This window comes from Oreochromis niloticus, linkage group LG23 (assembly GCF_001858045.2).
Source record: "Oreochromis niloticus isolate F11D_XX linkage group LG23, O_niloticus_UMD_NMBU, whole genome shotgun sequence".
NCBI classification, from domain to species: Eukaryota; Metazoa; Chordata; class Actinopteri; order Cichliformes; family Cichlidae; genus Oreochromis; species Oreochromis niloticus.
The window spans coordinates 30,907,809-30,925,303 of NC_031986.2; the positions used below are offsets into that span (position 1 = coordinate 30,907,809).

At 40.5% G+C, this 17,495-nt stretch overlaps 2 protein-coding genes across 3 annotated transcripts; both read left to right on the forward strand.

Moving 5' to 3' along the window:
• The first annotated feature begins 400 nt into the window (after positions 1-400).
• aldh9a1a.1 (aldehyde dehydrogenase 9 family, member A1a, tandem duplicate 1) lies at positions 401-6,454 on the forward strand. Of its 2 annotated transcripts, none has more exons than XM_019351516.2 (12): positions 401-559; positions 747-905; positions 1,433-1,578; positions 1,888-2,017; positions 2,108-2,242; positions 2,762-2,958; positions 4,792-4,932; positions 5,029-5,217; positions 5,347-5,434; positions 5,518-5,659; positions 5,855-5,967; positions 6,051-6,454. In XM_019351516.2, exons 2-12 carry the CDS (start codon positions 764-766, stop codon positions 6,143-6,145), a joined length of 1,518 nt encoding a protein of 505 aa, XP_019207061.1. In that variant the 5' UTR covers positions 401-559; positions 747-763; the 3' UTR covers positions 6,146-6,454. The 2 variants fall into 2 exon arrangements, with proteins under 2 accessions (XP_019207061.1, XP_019207062.1); XM_019351517.1 differs by having other exon boundaries at positions 483-506.
• A 2,836-nt stretch (positions 6,455-9,290) lies between these two features.
• LOC102082725 (aldehyde dehydrogenase family 9 member A1) lies at positions 9,291-17,406 on the forward strand. Its single transcript, XM_019351518.2, has 12 exons — positions 9,291-9,425; positions 9,633-9,791; positions 10,308-10,453; positions 13,152-13,281; positions 13,374-13,508; positions 14,222-14,418; positions 15,719-15,859; positions 15,958-16,146; positions 16,276-16,363; positions 16,447-16,588; positions 16,784-16,896; positions 16,980-17,406. Exons 2-12 carry the CDS (start codon positions 9,650-9,652, stop codon positions 17,072-17,074), a joined length of 1,518 nt encoding a protein of 505 aa, XP_019207063.1. The 5' UTR covers positions 9,291-9,425; positions 9,633-9,649; the 3' UTR covers positions 17,075-17,406.
• Positions 17,407-17,495: the final 89 nt, after the last annotated feature.

Sequence of the window (17,495 nt, forward strand, 5' to 3'; positions counted from 1 at the left end):
ATACATTTCATGGTTGTATGAAACAAGCAAGATGCCACAATCTGGCCAGAAACTAAAGCAACGGCAAAAACATCAAACATCAGTTCTTGCTCCTTTCATAAATTTGCCAACAAGTAGATAAATACATTAATGAAATTCTCAAAGTATTTTAAACACTTAAAAATAGTCTGAACACTACTTTCATATAGAGCTTTTTAATCCCTCTAAGTTAAAGCGTTTGCCTGGTTATTCCATAGATTTCCATTTAGGGCTCTGATTAACACAAATCTCTCTTTTATAATGTCTTTGATTCTGCTGCTGGTTATTTTATTCTTTGCACCTGTTACACTGCCAGTATTAACTAATAAATCATGTTGTTTTAAAAACAGTCCTTCCTAAATTTTAACGGTTGTTTTGACCTCTTGCTCGGAGTGTGTATGCTAACAGAAGAATTGAGCCGTACGGGTGGTAGCATGAAGGAGGCGTGGTCTTCTGGCTGCTAAACGGCCGTGAAGTGCTCTTCATAGGTGACTAGCGTTTGCCTTCATTTATTTCCAGTCCTTCTGCGGGAGCGTAAGCGGTAAAACTTCAGCTACTTTTACTTGTTTCTTTTCATATTTAAAATCTGCACGCGCTGCTTTTCTTGTGCAAGTTTAGCTAACTTAATGTCCGTGCTAGCTTCACGTTAGCAAAGGGAGCGACCAGTTTAGATCACTTGTCCTAAGTTGCACATCTGTTTTATAACTTCGCTACATGATTCCCTGTAGGCACTTTGTATCTGGAAATGGCCCAGTCAACCCTCGACTCGATGCCCGGAGCCTCGACGGGGACCGTGGTTGTCACGGAGCCTCTGAACTTCTGGGGTGGAAAACGAGTGAAACCCAGGGAGGAGAAAAACGCTGAGCCCGTGTTTGAGCCTGCAACTGGTGAATATACTGCTCTTTAAAATCTGCTTTAGCCTTAATGCTCCTGCTAAGGACACGTATTCTGGGGAAAACAAGTGATGGTGGTTTAAAGGCCTGCGGTTTTAATGACATATATTTGAAACGCTCAGATTCTGCTCAGACTTCTGTTTAGTAGTGTAACACAGACATTTTGCCTTAACTGTGTACAGACTAGTAGACAAACAAAGGCTATTTTTTCCTTTACTTGATATTAGTATAAAGTTGACTGAATTTCATGCTTTCAGGTTATTTATAAAATGAATATGCACAGTAATGACAGGCAGGCATCAAAATATCTGAAGATTAAACAATGCAAGGGTCTGTTTTACATTTTAATGTTGCACAAAGAAGATCACTATTGTTAGTGAGGGTGTTTTTACTGATTCAGGTTAGAAATGTCAATTATTAAAAATTTAAAAAGAGATTTGATGCAAAAAAAAAAACAATAGAAAAAAAAAACAATGCATGGTGTAGAGTTCTTTAACCTGGTGTTCTTCTGGTCTCTGCAGGCCGGGTCCTGTGTCAGATGGTGCCCTGTGGGGCTGAGGAGGTGGACGAAGCCATACAGAGTGCCTATGCCGCCTACCAGAAGTGGAGCAAGATGGCAGGCATGGAGAGGGCTCGGGTGATGTTAGAGGCTGCTCGCATTATCCGGGTGAGACGGTCAAGCTGTTGTGTAATAACCACCAGCAGTCCAGGAAACTGTCTAGTTCAGTGTTTGCGCAATATAAATTGGAGTTGACTGTTGGAAGCCTGCAATAAGACATTAGTTATTCATTAAAATGCACCCCTCCCTTCTCTGCTGGCCTACATTTGAACAAATTTAACCTTTTGTGTGTCTCTATTGTCTCTCTGTCATTGCATAATCTTAAAACAAGACATCTTGTTCCACATAATTACCAAAGAGTGTCAATTAAAATAGTTCCATGCTTTTTTTTCCCTTTATGCATATTTTAAAAAACAGGAAAGGAGGGAAAAAATTGCAAAGCTGGAAGTGATCAACAATGGGAAATCCATCACTGAGGCTCTGGTGGATATTGACATTGCCTGGCAGAGCATTGAGTACTATGCCGGCCTGGCTGGTACACTTGCGGGTGGGTGCACGAATGTTTCTGTATTTGTCAAAAGTTGCAAAAACCTCCGTTTGGTATTGTTTTTAACATTGTGCTGTCATTTTGGTACAGGCCAGCACATCCAGCTCCCCGGAGGAGCATTTGCTTACACTAGACGGGAGCCACTTGGTGTGTGCGTGGGAATCGGTGCATGGAACTACCCTTTCCAGATTGCATCATGGAAGTCTGCTCCTGCTCTGGCATGTGGTGAGTTTTATAACAGCATGTATATTATCTGCTGTCAGTAATCTGTACAGCAGAGGATTGCGACATATAGGAGAGCAGGGGACTGAAACAAGACAGACTAGAGAAGACATACTTTTTCATAGATGTGGGGGGGGAGACAAAACAACAAATGTCCCTCTTTGTCTGTGTGTGTCTGTTTTTGTTAAAATTTGCATGTGCTTAGCTTGAATAGCTTAACAGAGAACAGGTTTATATCATATTTAAAACAAACAAACAAAAAAAGAGTGGAGAAAAACAAGAGTGTAGAGAGACAAAAGCAAAAGATTGGCAGTTTAAAATGGGAAGAGCCTGCTAAAAATAATGTAGCAGAGCCACAGAGCCTCTGTCACATCACTGATGAACATGTTGTTCTTTTAATAAATTACTTTTGGCCTGTTTAATACTGGACTCTACCACACGTTCCTATCAATCCACCTGTTGTCTCATGTGACCATTCACAAAGATAGCTTTGCAGGATTTAATTGTGGTTGTGTTTTTCAGGTAATGCCATGGTATTTAAACCCTCTCCAATGACTCCGGTGACTGCTGTCATACTGGCTGAGATCTACAAAGAGGCTGGGGTACCTGACGGGCTTTTCTGTGTGGTCCAAGGTGGAGCAGAGACCGGCAGCTTGCTCTGCCATCATCCAAAAGTCGCTAAAGTCTCTTTCACGGGGAGTGTTCCTACAGGCAAAAAGGTACACAGACCAGTACAGCATTGTTTCCCACACATGGACTGTAACTGGAATGTCCAGATACACTGATGACCTTCAAAGTAAACTTTTTTTTTTTTAACCTGTTCAATAAAGGAATGTGATGTTTACTAATATAGAATATTTTAGCTTAGAACATAGAGAGTATGATAGATGCACATAGGCACTGTGATGTCTCCACGTTAAGCATTAGCATTTTGTCTGCTGCTATGATGTTTTTTGTTTTGACAGAAGACAGAAGTTGCAATATTTGGATAAGCAGGTAGAATGCTAAGTTAGCAATCTACTAAAACTGAAACTGCCCATAGAAGTCAGTAGTAGTACTCATAATAATGATAATAACAATAATAATAATAATAATGATGTGATGATGATGATAATAATAATAATAATGATAATAATTAGTATTATTATTACATATTTTATTTTATTTCATTTATTTATGTATTTTTTTTCCACCAGGCTGTACACTGAATTTAGTGCTGTGGACTTGGACATTTAAACATGGGAATTTAGGGTGGCTCCCTTTTGGACTCACTTATTGGGTATTTATACTCCTGTGGGGAAATCTACACCGTAGCTATGTTGTAACCACAAACCCCTCTAAAATCCTACAGTGCGACCTGTTCTGCACCTCCCTAGAAATGTAGTGTTATGGAAATTTTAACAATAACCTGCAAACACCTCGGTGAGCATTATTTGAAGTGAGCTTAATAACATATTTCAGTATGAAGAGAACCACTCCAGTCAAACACTAGGATGATCTCTGAATTGTGGCCGCCGCCCTTGAATGTTATATACCCCATCACAGACACTCTTAAACAAGGAACATTCCATAGCATATCATATATCTCTATACTTTCAGTCCAGCTCATCTCACGGGGGGGCTATACCATCAGCCAAAACCCTTAAATCCACTCCCTCATGGAAAGAATTATGACCTTGTTTTCTGCTTGGCCATCACCTCCCTAAGAGCAGGATGTCTGGAGATCTTAAAGTCTACAATGAACCTTCTGTGAAGGTGCAATAAAACTTGAGGCCCACTTGTGATAAGATTCCACATGCATGCATACAATTGGTGTCAGGAGTTATCTTGCTATACTATCTTGCTATACTGCTTTACTAGCTATACCGCTATTGTGATTGGCCTGTTCAACAACTGTTGATTCCTCATGTGCATTTCAAGTTACAATTTTTGAACTTGTCAATGAGAGAATAACAGTCATCATCTCCATGTAAGAAAGAAAAAATCATAGCATCAAATTTCAGCAAATTCCTGGAACGAGAACTGAAGTTATAGGAACTGACATGACGGAACGTACAAAGAAGTGAAACGATGTCAGTTACAAATATGTTTGCCCCTAAAGAGAAAACTGACTGCAGAGAGGCAGTGGGGACGCGGGAGGATAAAAGAGTCCCAGAGTTTTGTTTCAGTCAACTGGTACTGCATATAAAACACCAGGACGCAAACACACTGTAGTTAACACATAATGTACCTGAAACAAGCGTTAATGCCGCTGGCTCTACAAAGATTTTCTGCAGAAATCTAAATCAGTCGTCATCCTTAAGTGATCACCAGAGTTCCACCACTTTTGCATTGGCTTCACTTTTCATCTTTCAGGATGTTGTATGAATTGGACAGACTCCGAGTACACCAACCTGGAGGTGACAACAGTAGCCCTTGTTCTACTCTGGAGCTCTCCTGCAGGCTGGAGGAGGGTCATCCTAACCAGCCTTAAAGATCTGCTACTTTATTTTAAGCTAAAGGTGACTTTGTTATACAAGCCCACAGACCATGGCTGCTCTCTTTACTTTCAGGTCATGGAAATGTCTGCAAAGAGTGTGAAGCAGGTGACTCTGGAGCTGGGAGGGAAATCTCCTCTCATCATCTTCAAAGACTGCGAACTGGAGAATGCAGTGAAGGGGGCACTAATGGCGAACTTCCTGACACAGGGAGAGGTGAGTCTGTACAATGTACTTTTGTGTACGGTGCAGCCTGGTGAAAAACAGACTCTTGGAGGTTTTGGTGTATTAACTTTGTGCTGAAATATGCAGGTGTGCTGCAATGGGACCAGAGTGTTTGTGCAGCGGGAGATCATGCCACAGTTCCTAGAGGAGGTAGTCAAGAGGACCAAGGCCATCCCTGTTGGTGACCCCCTGCTCGAGAGCACCAGGATGGGAGCTCTGATCAGCAAACCACACCTGGAGAAAGTGCTGGGATTTGTCAGTCAGGCCAAGAAAGAGGTGCTTTTCATTAGAGGGAGAGAATTAGCTTTAATAGTTTGTGGTTTCTCAGTTAAGCACAAAGAATCTGTATTACTGTGGGTATTCTTTAACGTAGCTCTTGTAATTATTTATGTATCTTTTTACTAGGGAGCCAGAGTGCTTTGTGGAGGAGATCCCTTTGTCCCCAGTGACCCCAAACTGAAAGGGGGGTATTTCATGTCGCCATGCGTACTTGGTACGTCTAACACTTTGGTTAATGGTGGTACAGCACACGCACACTCAGCTTTGTTTTTTAACACACAAAGTCTCTTGACACAGATAACTGCAGAGACGACATGACCTGTGTGAAGGAGGAGATTTTTGGCCCTGTTATGTCCGTTTTGCCTTTTGACACGGAGGAAGAAGTGATCCAGAGAGCCAACAACACCACCTTTGGACTGGCCTCTGGGGTCTTCACCAGGTCAGTCTGTCACGAGTCAGCAGTGCGGTGCAACTGCTGACGGCTTGCTTTTTTAAGATAATGAGTTTATTGCATTCTGTTGGCTGTGGCTCAAGGTCTCCACAGTGCGGCCAATTCATTGCACAGTAGCAATTTCAAGTTGCATACAGACTGCTTTTCTCTGTATAAAAGTCGGTTCTTTTGCTCCTCCTACAGGGACATTTCTCGAGCCCATCGTGTGGCTGAGAACCTGGAGGCAGGGACCTGCTTTATCAACAATTACAACATCAGCCCTGTAGAGGTGCCATTTGGAGGATACAAGATGTCGGGTAAGATGCTGTCAGCTTTTCATGGTCCGGGTAAATGCTGCATTTCCTCAATAAATTAACCAGTTCTCTCCTGATCCCTGCAGGCTTTGGCAGAGAGAACGGCCAGGTGACCATCGAGTACTACTCCCAGCTGAAGACTGTAGTGGTGGAAATGGGTGACGTCGAAAGCCTCTTCTAAAGTTTTGCACCGCTGTGCCAGAACTGTGACTAGAGCTCTTCACTTCTCCCTTCTCAGTGTGTTAGGCTGACACATAATTAATGCAGAGTGTGTGGAACATGATGTAGACAAGCATAGATGCCGAGCAATCTCCCCCCCCAAGTATTCAGTACTTCATTATTACATCAGTAGGTGAAGGATACCTGGATTTAAAAGTTGGGGTTTTCTGAATAAACACACAAGTGTTGGGACCAGCATTATAGGAAGACTTCTTTGTACTGTTGTTTGGACAGCTGCTCCTTTGTATCAAAATAAACTTGTAGAAGCAAATTCTTTTTCTTTGTTGCTTGTGAGTTGAACTGTAAGAATATGCTATACCACGGTGGCCCTGAGAGGCCAAATGGACTGTAACTTAAGAAAACACCAGCACCAGAAAAACGCTGCAAAAGCACACAAAACACAACGGAAATAGGAAAAAACTGATTTCCAAAAGCACAAGGGAAGTGTTTTTGGGGAGACAATAACCTGACGAGCCAGTTGCAGGAACCAAAATATGCTAGTTAAGTGTGTTTTAATCTCATGATTCATATAATACCGATGTCGGATTTTTAGCCTAATAGTTAGGCCAACACACTTACCTCTCTTTTCTTTCCTCACAAAACCAAGTGTCTCCCAGTGCAATTCTTAGCATATTTTGGTTCCTGCAACTGGTCTGTCGTGTTATCGTCTCCCCAGAAACATTTCCCTCCTGCTTTTGGAAATCTGTTTTTTCCTATTTCCGTTGTCGTTTTTCCCACTTCTTTTGTTTTTTGTGTGCTTTTGCAGCATTTTTCTTATCGCTGGTGTTTTCTTAAGTTGCAGTCCGTTTGGCTTCTCAGGGCCACCGTACTGAAATCACATCAACAGTCACCTCAAGGTGCTTTATATTGCAAAGTGAAGACTACAATATTAGACAGAAAATGCCAACAATCAGCGATCCCCCTGTGGGCGAGACGAAGAGCTTCCTTTTAACAGGAGGAGACCTCCATCAGAACCAGGCTTGTGGAAGAGCAGCCCTTTGCCTCAACTGGAAAGATCAAAGGATCTAACCATATAACAGTTTTAAATTGTGTTGATAGGCCATGTAAAACCAGAGTCATGATAAAAAAAAATATACGCAATGTTTTTTCCTGAATACTATCGTTATGTTTACTGCGGGTAGAAATGGTAAAAATTGCATTTTCTAAAGACAGCGCTCACAAACACTCAATGTGACCAAAAACAAAAGGAAAGAAAAGATAAGAAAAGGAAAAAAAACCCCACCCTTTCCTATTGGTGGCAAAATGTACCATGTCAACCAATCAAAAAGTTATATGGCAACATGTGGCATTTTAGGAAAAGGGTGAAGTTTTAGGAGTGACAGCGGTGAGAGAGAGAGAGCAAGTTTTTAGATGTGAGAGATTTGTGACGTTAAGCGTGTTTGGAGTGTGTAGTTAGTGTGTAGTGTAGTCAATAGTTTTGTTTTGTGTGTTAGAGCTTTTAGGCGACTGATGAATGTCACAGTTGCTGCCAAAAAGCCACCAAAGCCAGACTGCAGTGTAAACACTGTCTCCAGGTGGAAAACAGGACAAGTGATAAACCTCCTGCTGTCAAGCCTGCAGCTATCAGGCTTGTGATGTGCTCCTCTGTCTTATAGTGGACAGAAATTTTTTTGGGGAGTTGCCCCAAAAATTTGTGTGGCATCTTATTTGATACAGAACAACTGATTGTTCTGTAAATACTTTGAAATGGTTATAAAAAAAAAACACCTTGGCTGCACTTTTGGGAAAAAGCTGCATATAACTTTGCTGTTTGCAAAACTTGTGCATAGGTTTTCAAAATTTCCAATTTATTTTTGCATTTCAAATTATGAAAATGATTCTTTAAAAGTGTTTGTGGTTGTTACAGTAAAAAATAGAACTTTTTTCTACTCTGATTTTATGTTTTTTGTCTGATTTTAGATCAATTACTCAGATACAGTATGTCAAAATGAGAAAATAACTGTAAATTCAGACATTCATTTGAGCTTGAGCTGAAAAGAATGATACCAAAAAGGCAAGATAAATATTTTTTAAAGGCAAAATGTAGAGGTAAAATCAAAAGTAGTCAAAAACGGCCAATTATACCACAGACCCCAGAGGGTTAAACATTTTTTTTAAGTAATGCAAGTAATTAGTTACTTTTACAATATTGTAACTCAGATACTAACTCAGTTACTTTTTTGAAGAAGTAACTGTAACTAAGCTATAACTAATTACTTTTTCAAAGTAACCTGAGCAACACTGGTGAGCACTGAAGTGCCCAGGGCAGTGATTTTCAAGCGTTATCTAAACGATCTCTAGAGCATGAAAGCTGCATGTATAGAATCAACATACAAATCTGGTTAAAATGAGGTTTGTTCGCTTCCCCGATCGTAATGTTTTAAAGAGCTTTTTAATCCCTCTAAGTTAAGTTAATGCGTCTGCCTGGTTCTCCCATAGGACTTGTGTTGTTATAGCTTGAATGTGTTAATATGCTTTTGTTTTGTATGATTTGGCACCCTCTTGTGGCCACAGTTGGTACTTGGGAAGCTTGTTATGCCCAGCTAGTTTGATACAAGTGCGCAGTAGAGGTGAAATCTGTGCCCACGCACATTACATAACCTTACTATTTAGTTACTATTTCAGCTGTGTGGCTAATACTCATTTGTATATCTATTTTTGTGCTAGCGACTATATATTAGCATGTCTTTGCTAACTTGTTATGAGGAATAATGCTAGTTCACTGAAGGTTATGTTTACTTTAGGCAACTTTAAGATTTATGTTGTTGCTGGTTGTCATTAAAACTCAGTTTCAGTTAATACATTATGTATGCTCAGTGAATGAGAAGGTAATGATCTGTTTTGGTTTATTTAGTTTCACAAAAGAAGGTAACATGACGGAGATGCAGACCAAAGTAAAAAAGAATCTGAGTTGAAAGCATTCTCTTCTTCTCACTATCTGTCCTGTCAAACTGGATAATCTAAGTCAAACCCACATCTAGTGAGGACAGAACAATACTTTCTTTGATTCTGCTGCTGGTTTTTTGGTTATTTTATTCTTTACACACGTTACCGGCGGTATTAACTAATAAATCACCTTGTGCTAAAAAATATCGAATTGCTCTTACTCCTCTTACTAAGCAGAAGTGAGTCAGCAGAAATGAGCCGTACGGGGTAGCAGCATGAAGGAGGCGTGGTGTTCTGGCTGCTGAGACAGACTGTGAAGTGCCTTCATTTCCAGTCTTTCTGCGGGAGCATAAGCGGTAAAACTTTAGCTACGTTTACTTGTTTGTTTTCATATTTAAAATGTGCACGCGCTGTTTTTCTTGTGCAAAATTTAGCTAACTTAATGTTCGTGCTAGCTTCACGTTAGCAAAGGGAGCGACCCGGTTTAAGTCACTTGTCCTAAGTTGCACATTGTTGCACATCTGTTTTCCAATTTTGCTACATCCTTCCTCGTATCCCTGCAGGCGCTTTGTATCTGGAAATGGCCCAGTCAACTCTCGACTCGATGCCCGGAGCCTCGACGGGGACCGTGGTTATCACGGAGCCTCTGAACTTCTGGGGTGGAAAACGAGTGAAACCCAGGGAGGAGAAAAACGCTGAGCCCGTGTTTGAGCCTGCAACTGGTGAATACACTGCTCTTTAAAATCTGCTTTAGCCTTAATGCTCCTGCTAAGGACACGTATTCTGGATAAAACAAGTGATGGTGGTTTAAAGGCCTGCAGTTTTTCTGACATATATTTGAAACGCTCAGATTCTGCTCTGTTAAGTAGTGTAACACAGACATTTTGCCTTAACTGTGTGCAGACTAGTAGACAAACAAAGGGCTATTTTTTCCTTTACTTGATATTAGTATAAAGTTGACTGAATTTCATGCTTTCAGGTTATTTATAAAATGAATATGCACAGTAATGACAGGCAGGTATCAAAATATCTGAAGATTAAACAATGCGAGGGTCTGTTTTACATTTTAATGTTGCACAAAGAAGATCACTACTGTTAGTGAGGGTGTTTTTACTGATTCAGGTTAAAATGTCAATTATTAAAAATTTAAAAAGAGATTTGATGCAAAAAAAAAAATAGAAAAAAGAAAAATGCATGGTGTAGAGCTCTTTAACCTGGTGTTCTTCTGGTCTCTGCAGGCCGGGTCCTGTGTCAGATGGTGCCCTGTGGGGCTGAGGAGGTGGACGAAGCCATACAGAGTGCCTACGCCGCCTACCAGAAGTGGAGCAAGATGGCAGGCATGGAGAGGGCTCGGGTGATGTTAGAGGCTGCTCGCATTATCCGGGTGAGACGGCCAAGCTGTTGTGTAATAACCACCAGCAGTCCAGGAAACTGTCTAGTTCAGTGTTTGCGCAATATAAATTGGAGTTGACTGTTGGAAGCCTGCAATAAGACATTAGTTATTCATTAAAATGCACCCCTCCCTTCTCTGCTGGCCTCGATCAAGTCAGTCTTTATTTGTCACATGCAAATTTATGCATTACACGTTGCCTGTTACACATACAGTTACCTGCAGTTACATTGGACCCCTTTCGACCATACATACATAGCACAAACATTCACATTGGGAAGACAGGTCAGAGAGAGGTAGAATGTAAGAGAAACAAAGAGAAATACCCAACATCAGGGACAAGAGAAGAAAAAAAGATCTCTACTCAAACTGAGCTCCTAGTGGGAGAGCAGTTTGAGAACAGTAATAAAAACCCCCCAGCTCAGCTCAGAAAAGCACATGGATCTTCACATCTTACACCATGTAAAAAGGACGTGACATGGGTAAGCCAGTGTAGACAACAGTCATCCTGTCCTGCAGCTATTCTCCAGCGCGGGACGCAGACCCGAAGTAAGCATCGAAGGCGCTTGGAAGGGGGAGGGGAGTGAGTGTGTGTCTGTGTCAGTGTACAGGCATACGTATGTATGTGTTTGTGTCCCGTGTTAAATTGAGAGAGAGTATCCTTTCACCTGGTTAAGCGAAAGTCAACAGTCCCCCAGCCGACGCAGGTGGCCTTTTAAGGATAGGGTCAGAGAGTCACAGCACAGTCCTGTAATCTGGGAGAAATTGTTGTTCCAGCCAGCCATTCGACCTTGGAGCCATTTGACCTTGGAGCCTTCTAGCTAAAATTGAAATTTTATTTTATTTATTTATTTATTTATTTAAATTATTGATCGATTTATTGAATAGCATTCAAATATCTCAGTGAATACAGAATAAAGATTACCACAAAGCAAGAAAGCACGAGGCAAGGCTAATCAAAAGGTACTGGCTGAAGCATATGCTTGTTACGCCAACCCTTTTAACAAAAGATCTTTTAGCATGCAGCGCATGTACATAGGGCTCGAAGCAAAGAATAAAACAAAACAAAGCAAACAAACAAAAAACAAAACAAAACAAACTTTCCACCTTAGATGAGTAACTACATTAAATTAAATTTCATTAAAATAATCAAAGCAAAACAACCAAGGGTTTCAGTATTATTATTTTTGCTCTTTTCATTCTTGATTTATATATTTTTCTAATACTCTATTTTAAAACATGTTTTTAAACAAGGGAAACGAACTACACCTTTTTAAATCACTGTCATAATTATTCCACAGGTTAACTCCTCTAACAGAAACACATCTCTGCTTTATGTTTGTCCTTATCTTGTTTTTTTAAAAGAAATCTGTTCCCCTTAAGTCATATTGACTCTCTCTGACTTTAAACAACTTCTGAGTACTGCAGCAAAGCAAGTTATTTTGTGCTTTATACATTATCTGTGCCATTTTATATTCAACTAAATCATAAAATTTCAGGGTATTCAGATTCATAAACAAAATGTTAGTTGGTTCTATGTAGTTTGATTGATTTATAATTCTTATAGCTCTTTTTTGTAACTTGAAAATAGGAAGAGTATTTGTTTTATATGCATTACCCCATATCTCTAGACAATAAGTCATATATGGAAGCAACAGAGAACAGTAAAGTGTGTATAATGATTTCTTGTTCAGGACTTGCTTTGTTTTGTAGAGAATAGCAATGGTTTTTGAAATTTTTGTTTTCACATGGTTTATATGAGACTTCCAGCTAAGCTTATCAGATAGATACATTAGATACGTTTTTCATTTGTCTAATGCCAAAAATAATACATTTTGTTTTGTTTATATTTAATGATAACTTATTTATATCAAAACAGTTTTTTAATATATTTAACTCCTTTTCCACTGTAGTCAGAAGCTGTTCTAGGTTTTTAGCTGAGCAATACAGAGTGGTATCATCAGCAAACAATACACATTTTAACAGTTTTTAAACACTACATATGTCATTTATATATAATATGAATAATTTAGGGCCCAGCACAGAGCCCTGAGGAACGCCACAAGTTACCTTCAACTGATTAGATTTTACATTATTGATATCGACATATTGATATCTGTCATCCAGGTAACTTTTCATCCACTTGTATGCCATCCCTCTTATACCATATCTCTCTAGTTTATCCATTAATATAGAATAATCAATTGCATCAAACGCCTTTTTTAAGTCTATAAAAACACCAACAGTATATTCCTTATTATCTATTGCAGTAGATATCCCTTCTACAAGTTACATCACTGCCATCCAAGTGGACCTTTTCGCTCTAAATCCATATTGGTTATCACTTAGGAGATTATGCTTCTCAATATATTTATCAAGTCTATTAACAAATAACTTTTCTAAAATTTTTGAGAACTGTGGGAGTAGAGATATTGGCCTGTAATTGGTCAATTGACATCTCTCTCTGTTTTTATGGATTGGAATAACGTTTGCTATTTTCATTTTTGAGGGAAACATACCACTAGCTGGGCCCGGGCAGCCGCATTTGAATCAGTTTAACCTTTTTTGTGTCTATGCAATGATAAAGAGACAATACAATCTTAAAACCAGACATCTTGTTCCACATAATTACTGAAGAGCTTCAATTGAAATAGTTCTTTTTTTTCCCTTTATGCATATTTAAAAAAAACAGGAAAGGAGGGAAAAAATTGCAAAGCTGGAAGTGATCAACAATGGGAAAACCATCACTGAGGCTCTGGGAAATATAGACTTTTCCTGGAAGAGCATTGAGTACTATGCTGGCCTGGCTGGTACACTTGCGGGTGGGTGCACCAATGCTTCTGTGTTTATCAAAAGTTGCAAAAACCTCCGTTTGGTATTGTTATTGTTATTTGGTATTGTCATTTTGGTGCAGGCCAGCATATCCAGCTCCCTGGAGGAGCATTTGCTTACTCTAGACGGGAGCCACTTGGTGTGTGTGTGGGAATTGGTGCATGGAACTTCCCTTTCCTGATTACAACATTGAAGTCTGCTCCTGCTCTGGCGTGTGGTGAGTTTTATAATAGCATGTGTATCATCTGCTGTCAGTAATCTGCACAACAGAGGATTGCGACATATAGGAGAGCAGGGGACTGAAACAAGACAGACTAGAGAAGATATACTTTTTCATAGATGTGGGGGAAAAAAACAAAAGAACAAATGTCCGTCTTTGTCTGTGTGTCTGTTTTTGTAAAATTATTCACATTTGAAAAACTAATTCTTTTGCTAACTAGTTCTTTTGCATGTGCTTAGCTTGAATAGCTTAACAGAGAACAGGTTTATATATCATATTTTAAAAAAACAGTAAAACATCCTCAGTGAGCAGTACTTGGTAAGGGGCTGTTAACAAGAAGAGCCCTCCAACACAACCAGGAAGGGACAGCCATCAACTGCAACTTGCTGTGAGTGTGAGAGGCAAGAAAAGAGTGGAGAAAAATAAGAGTGCAGAGAGAGAAAAGCAATAGATTGGAAGTTTAAAATAGGAAGCGCCTGCTAAAAATAATGTAGCAGAGCCACAGAGCCTCTGTCACATCACTGATGAACATGTTATTCTTTTAATAAATTACTTTTGGCCTGTTTAATACTGGACTCTACCACACGTTCCTATCAATCAGCCTGTTGTACAGTTTGTTTCTATCTGTTCGTCTTGTCTCATGTGACCATTCACAAAGATGGCTCTGAAGGCCTTAACTTGCAGGATTTAATTGTGGTTGTGTTTTTCAGGTAATGCCATGGTATATAAACCCTCTCCAATGGCTCCGGTGACTGCTGTCATCCTGGCTGAGATCTACAAAGAGGCTGGGGTACCTGACGGGCTTTTCTGTGTGGTCCAAGGTGGAGCAGAGACCGGCAGCTTGCTCTGCCATCATCCAAAAGTCGCTAAAGTCTCTTTCACGGGGAGTGTTCCTACAGGCAAAAAGGTACACCGTCTGCCCCAGGGCAGCTGTGGCTACAACTGTAGCTTGCCTCCACCAGTGTGTGAATGTGAGCGTGAATGAATAATGTCATTGTAAAGCGCTTTGGGTGCCTTGAAAAGCGCTATATAAATCCAATGCATTATTATTATTATTATTATTACACAGACCAGTACAGCATTGTTTCCCACATATGGACTGTAACTGGAATGTCCAGATACACTGATGGTCTTCCAAGTAAATTTTGTTCTTAGTTGTTTTGTTTTTTTTTGTCATACAGAGGAATGTGATCTGTTTACTAATATAGAATATTTTAGTTTAGAACATAGAGAGTATGATAGATGCACATAGGCACTGTCATGTCTCCATGTTAAGCATTAGCATTTGGTCTGCTGCTATGATGTTTTGTTTTAAGACAGAAGTCAAGCAGGTAGAATGCAGTTAGCAAGCTGCCAAAACTGAAACGGTTCAAAGAAGTCAATAATTCTTTTTCTTCTTCTCATTATTATTTTCAACCAGGCTGTAAACTGAATTTAGTGCTGGGGACTTGGACATTAAAGATGGGAATGTAGGGTTATTGGCTCACTTTTGGAGTCACGTATTGGGGTATTTATTCTCCTGTGGGACACAGCCCCGACCTAGTGTGATTCGCCTGTTTAGCAACTGTTGATTCCTCATGTGCATTTCTAGTTGCGATTTTTGAACTTGCCAATAAAAAAACAGTCATCATCTCAGTATAAGAAAGAAATAATCATAGGATAAAATTTAAGAAAGATCTGAAGTTATAGGAACTGACATGAGGGAACGTACAAAGAAGTGAAACGATGTCAGTTACAAATATGTTTGCCCCTAAAGAGAAAACTGACTGCAGAGAGGCAGTGGGGAGGCGGGAGGATAAAAGAGTCCCAGAGTTTTGTTTCAGTCAACTGGTACTGCATATAAAACATTAGGATGCAAACACACTGTGGTTAACACATAATGTACCTGAAACAAGCGTTAATGCCGCTGGCTCTACAAAGATTTTCTGCAGAAATCTAAATCAGTCGTCATCCTTAAGTGACCACCAGAGTTCCACAACTTCTGCATTGGCTTCACTTTTCATCTTTCAGGATGTTGTATGAATTGGACAGACTCAGAGTACACCGCCCTGGAGGTGACAACAGTAGCACTTGTTCTGCTCTGGAGATCTCCTGCAGGCTGGAGGAGGGTCACCCTAACCAGCCTTAAAGATCTGCTACTTTATTTTAAGCTAAAGGTGACTTTATTATACAAGCCCACAGACCATGGCTGCTCTCTTTACTTTCAGGTCATGGAAATGTCTGCAAAGAGTGTGAAGCAGGTGACTCTGGAGCTTGGAGGGAAATCTCCTCTCATTATCTTCAAAGACTGCGAACTGGAGAATGCAGTGAAGGGGGCACTAATGGCGAACTTCCTGACACAGGGACAGGTGAGTCTGTATGATGTACTTTTAGTGTACTGTGCAGCCTGATGCAAACCAAGACTCTTGGAGGTTTTGGTGTATTAACTTTGTGCTGAAATATGCAGGTGTGCTGCAATGGGACCAGAGTGTTTGTGCAGCGGGAGATCATGCCACAGTTCCTAGAGGAGGTAGTCAAGAGGACCAAGGCCATCCCTGTTGGTGACCCCTTGCTCGGGAGCACCAGGATGGGACCTCTGATCAGCAAACCACAGCTGGAGAAAGTGCTGGGATTTGTCAGTCAGGCCAAGAAAGAGGTGCTTTTCATTAGAGGGAGAGAATTAGCTTTAATAGTTTGTGGTTTCTCAGTTAAACACAAAGAATCTGTATTACTGTGGGTATCCTTTAACGTAGATCTTGTAATTATTTATGTATCTTTTTACTAGGGAGCCAGAGTGCTTTGTGGAGGAGATCCCTTTGTCCCCAGTGACCCCAAACTGAAAGGGGGATATTTCATGTCACCATGCGTACTTGGTACGTCTAACACTTTGGTTAATGGTGGTACAGCACACGCACACTCAGCTTTGTTTTTTAACACACAAAGTCTCTCGACACAGATAACTGCAGAGACGACATGACCTGTGTGAAGGAGGAGATTTTTGGCCCTGTCATGTCCGTTTTGCCTTTTGACACGGAGGAAGAAGTGATCAAGAGAGCCAACAACACCACCTTTGGACTGGCCTCTGGGGTCTTCACCAGGTCAGTCTGTCGTGAGTCAGCAGTGTGGTGCAACTGTTGACGGCTTGCTCTTTTAAGATAATGAGTTTATTGCATTCTGTTGGCTGTGGCTCAAGGTCTCCACAGTGCGGCCAATTCACTGCACAGTAGCAATTTCAAGTTGCATACAGACTGCTTTTCTCTGTATAAAAGTCGGTTCTTTTCCTCCTCCTCCAGGGACGTTTCTCGAGCCCATCGCGTGGCTGCGAGTATGGAGGCAGGGACCTGCTTTATCAACAATTACAACATCAACCCTATAGAGTTGCCGTTTGGAGGATACAAGATGTCGGGTAAGATGCTGTCAGCTTTTCATGGTCCGTGTAAATGCTGCATTTGCTCAATAAATTAACCAGTTCTCTCCTGATTCTTGCAGGCTTTGGCAGAGAGAACGGCCAGGTGACCATCGAGTACTACTCCCAGCTGAAGACTGTAGTGGTGGAAATGGGTGACGTCGAAAGCCTCTTCTAAAGTTTTACACCGCTGTGCCAGAATTGTGACTACAGCTCTTCACTTCTCCCTTCTTAATGTGCTAGGCTGACACATAATTAATGCAGAGTGTGTGGAACATGATGTAGACAAGTATAGATGCCGAGCACTTGTTTTCCCCAGTATTCAGTACTTCAGTATTACATCAGTAAGTGAAGGATAGCTGGATTTAAAAGTTGGGGTTTTCTGAATAAACACTCAAATGTGCAACATTGAAGTAATCAGAAGAAAATTTCTGCCTAACAGCTGTCACATTTATGTACTGTTGTTTGGACAGCTGCTTCTTTGTATCAAAATAAACTTGTAGAAGCAAATTCTTTTTCTTTGTTGCTTGTGAGTTGAACTGTATGAATATGCTATACTGAAATCACTTCAACAGTCATCTCAAGGTGCTTTATATTGC

Coding starts and splice junctions, on each gene's coding strand:
- LOC102082725 (XM_019351518.2), top strand. CDS start 9,650: ATGGCCCAGTCAACTCTCGACTCGATGCCCGGAGCCTCGACGGGGACC. Junction 13,509..14,221: donor TGCTCCTGCTCTGGCGTGTG/GTGAGTTTTATA, acceptor TGTGTTTTTCAG/GTAATGCCATGGTATATAAA. Junction 16,364..16,446: donor CATGTCACCATGCGTACTTG/GTACGTCTAACA, acceptor CTCTCGACACAG/ATAACTGCAGAGACGACATG.
- aldh9a1a.1 (XM_019351516.2), top strand. CDS start 764: ATGGCCCAGTCAACCCTCGACTCGATGCCCGGAGCCTCGACGGGGACC. Junction 2,959..4,791: donor GTGTTCCTACAGGCAAAAAG/GTACACAGACCA, acceptor CTTTACTTTCAG/GTCATGGAAATGTCTGCAAA. Junction 5,435..5,517: donor CATGTCGCCATGCGTACTTG/GTACGTCTAACA, acceptor CTCTTGACACAG/ATAACTGCAGAGACGACATG.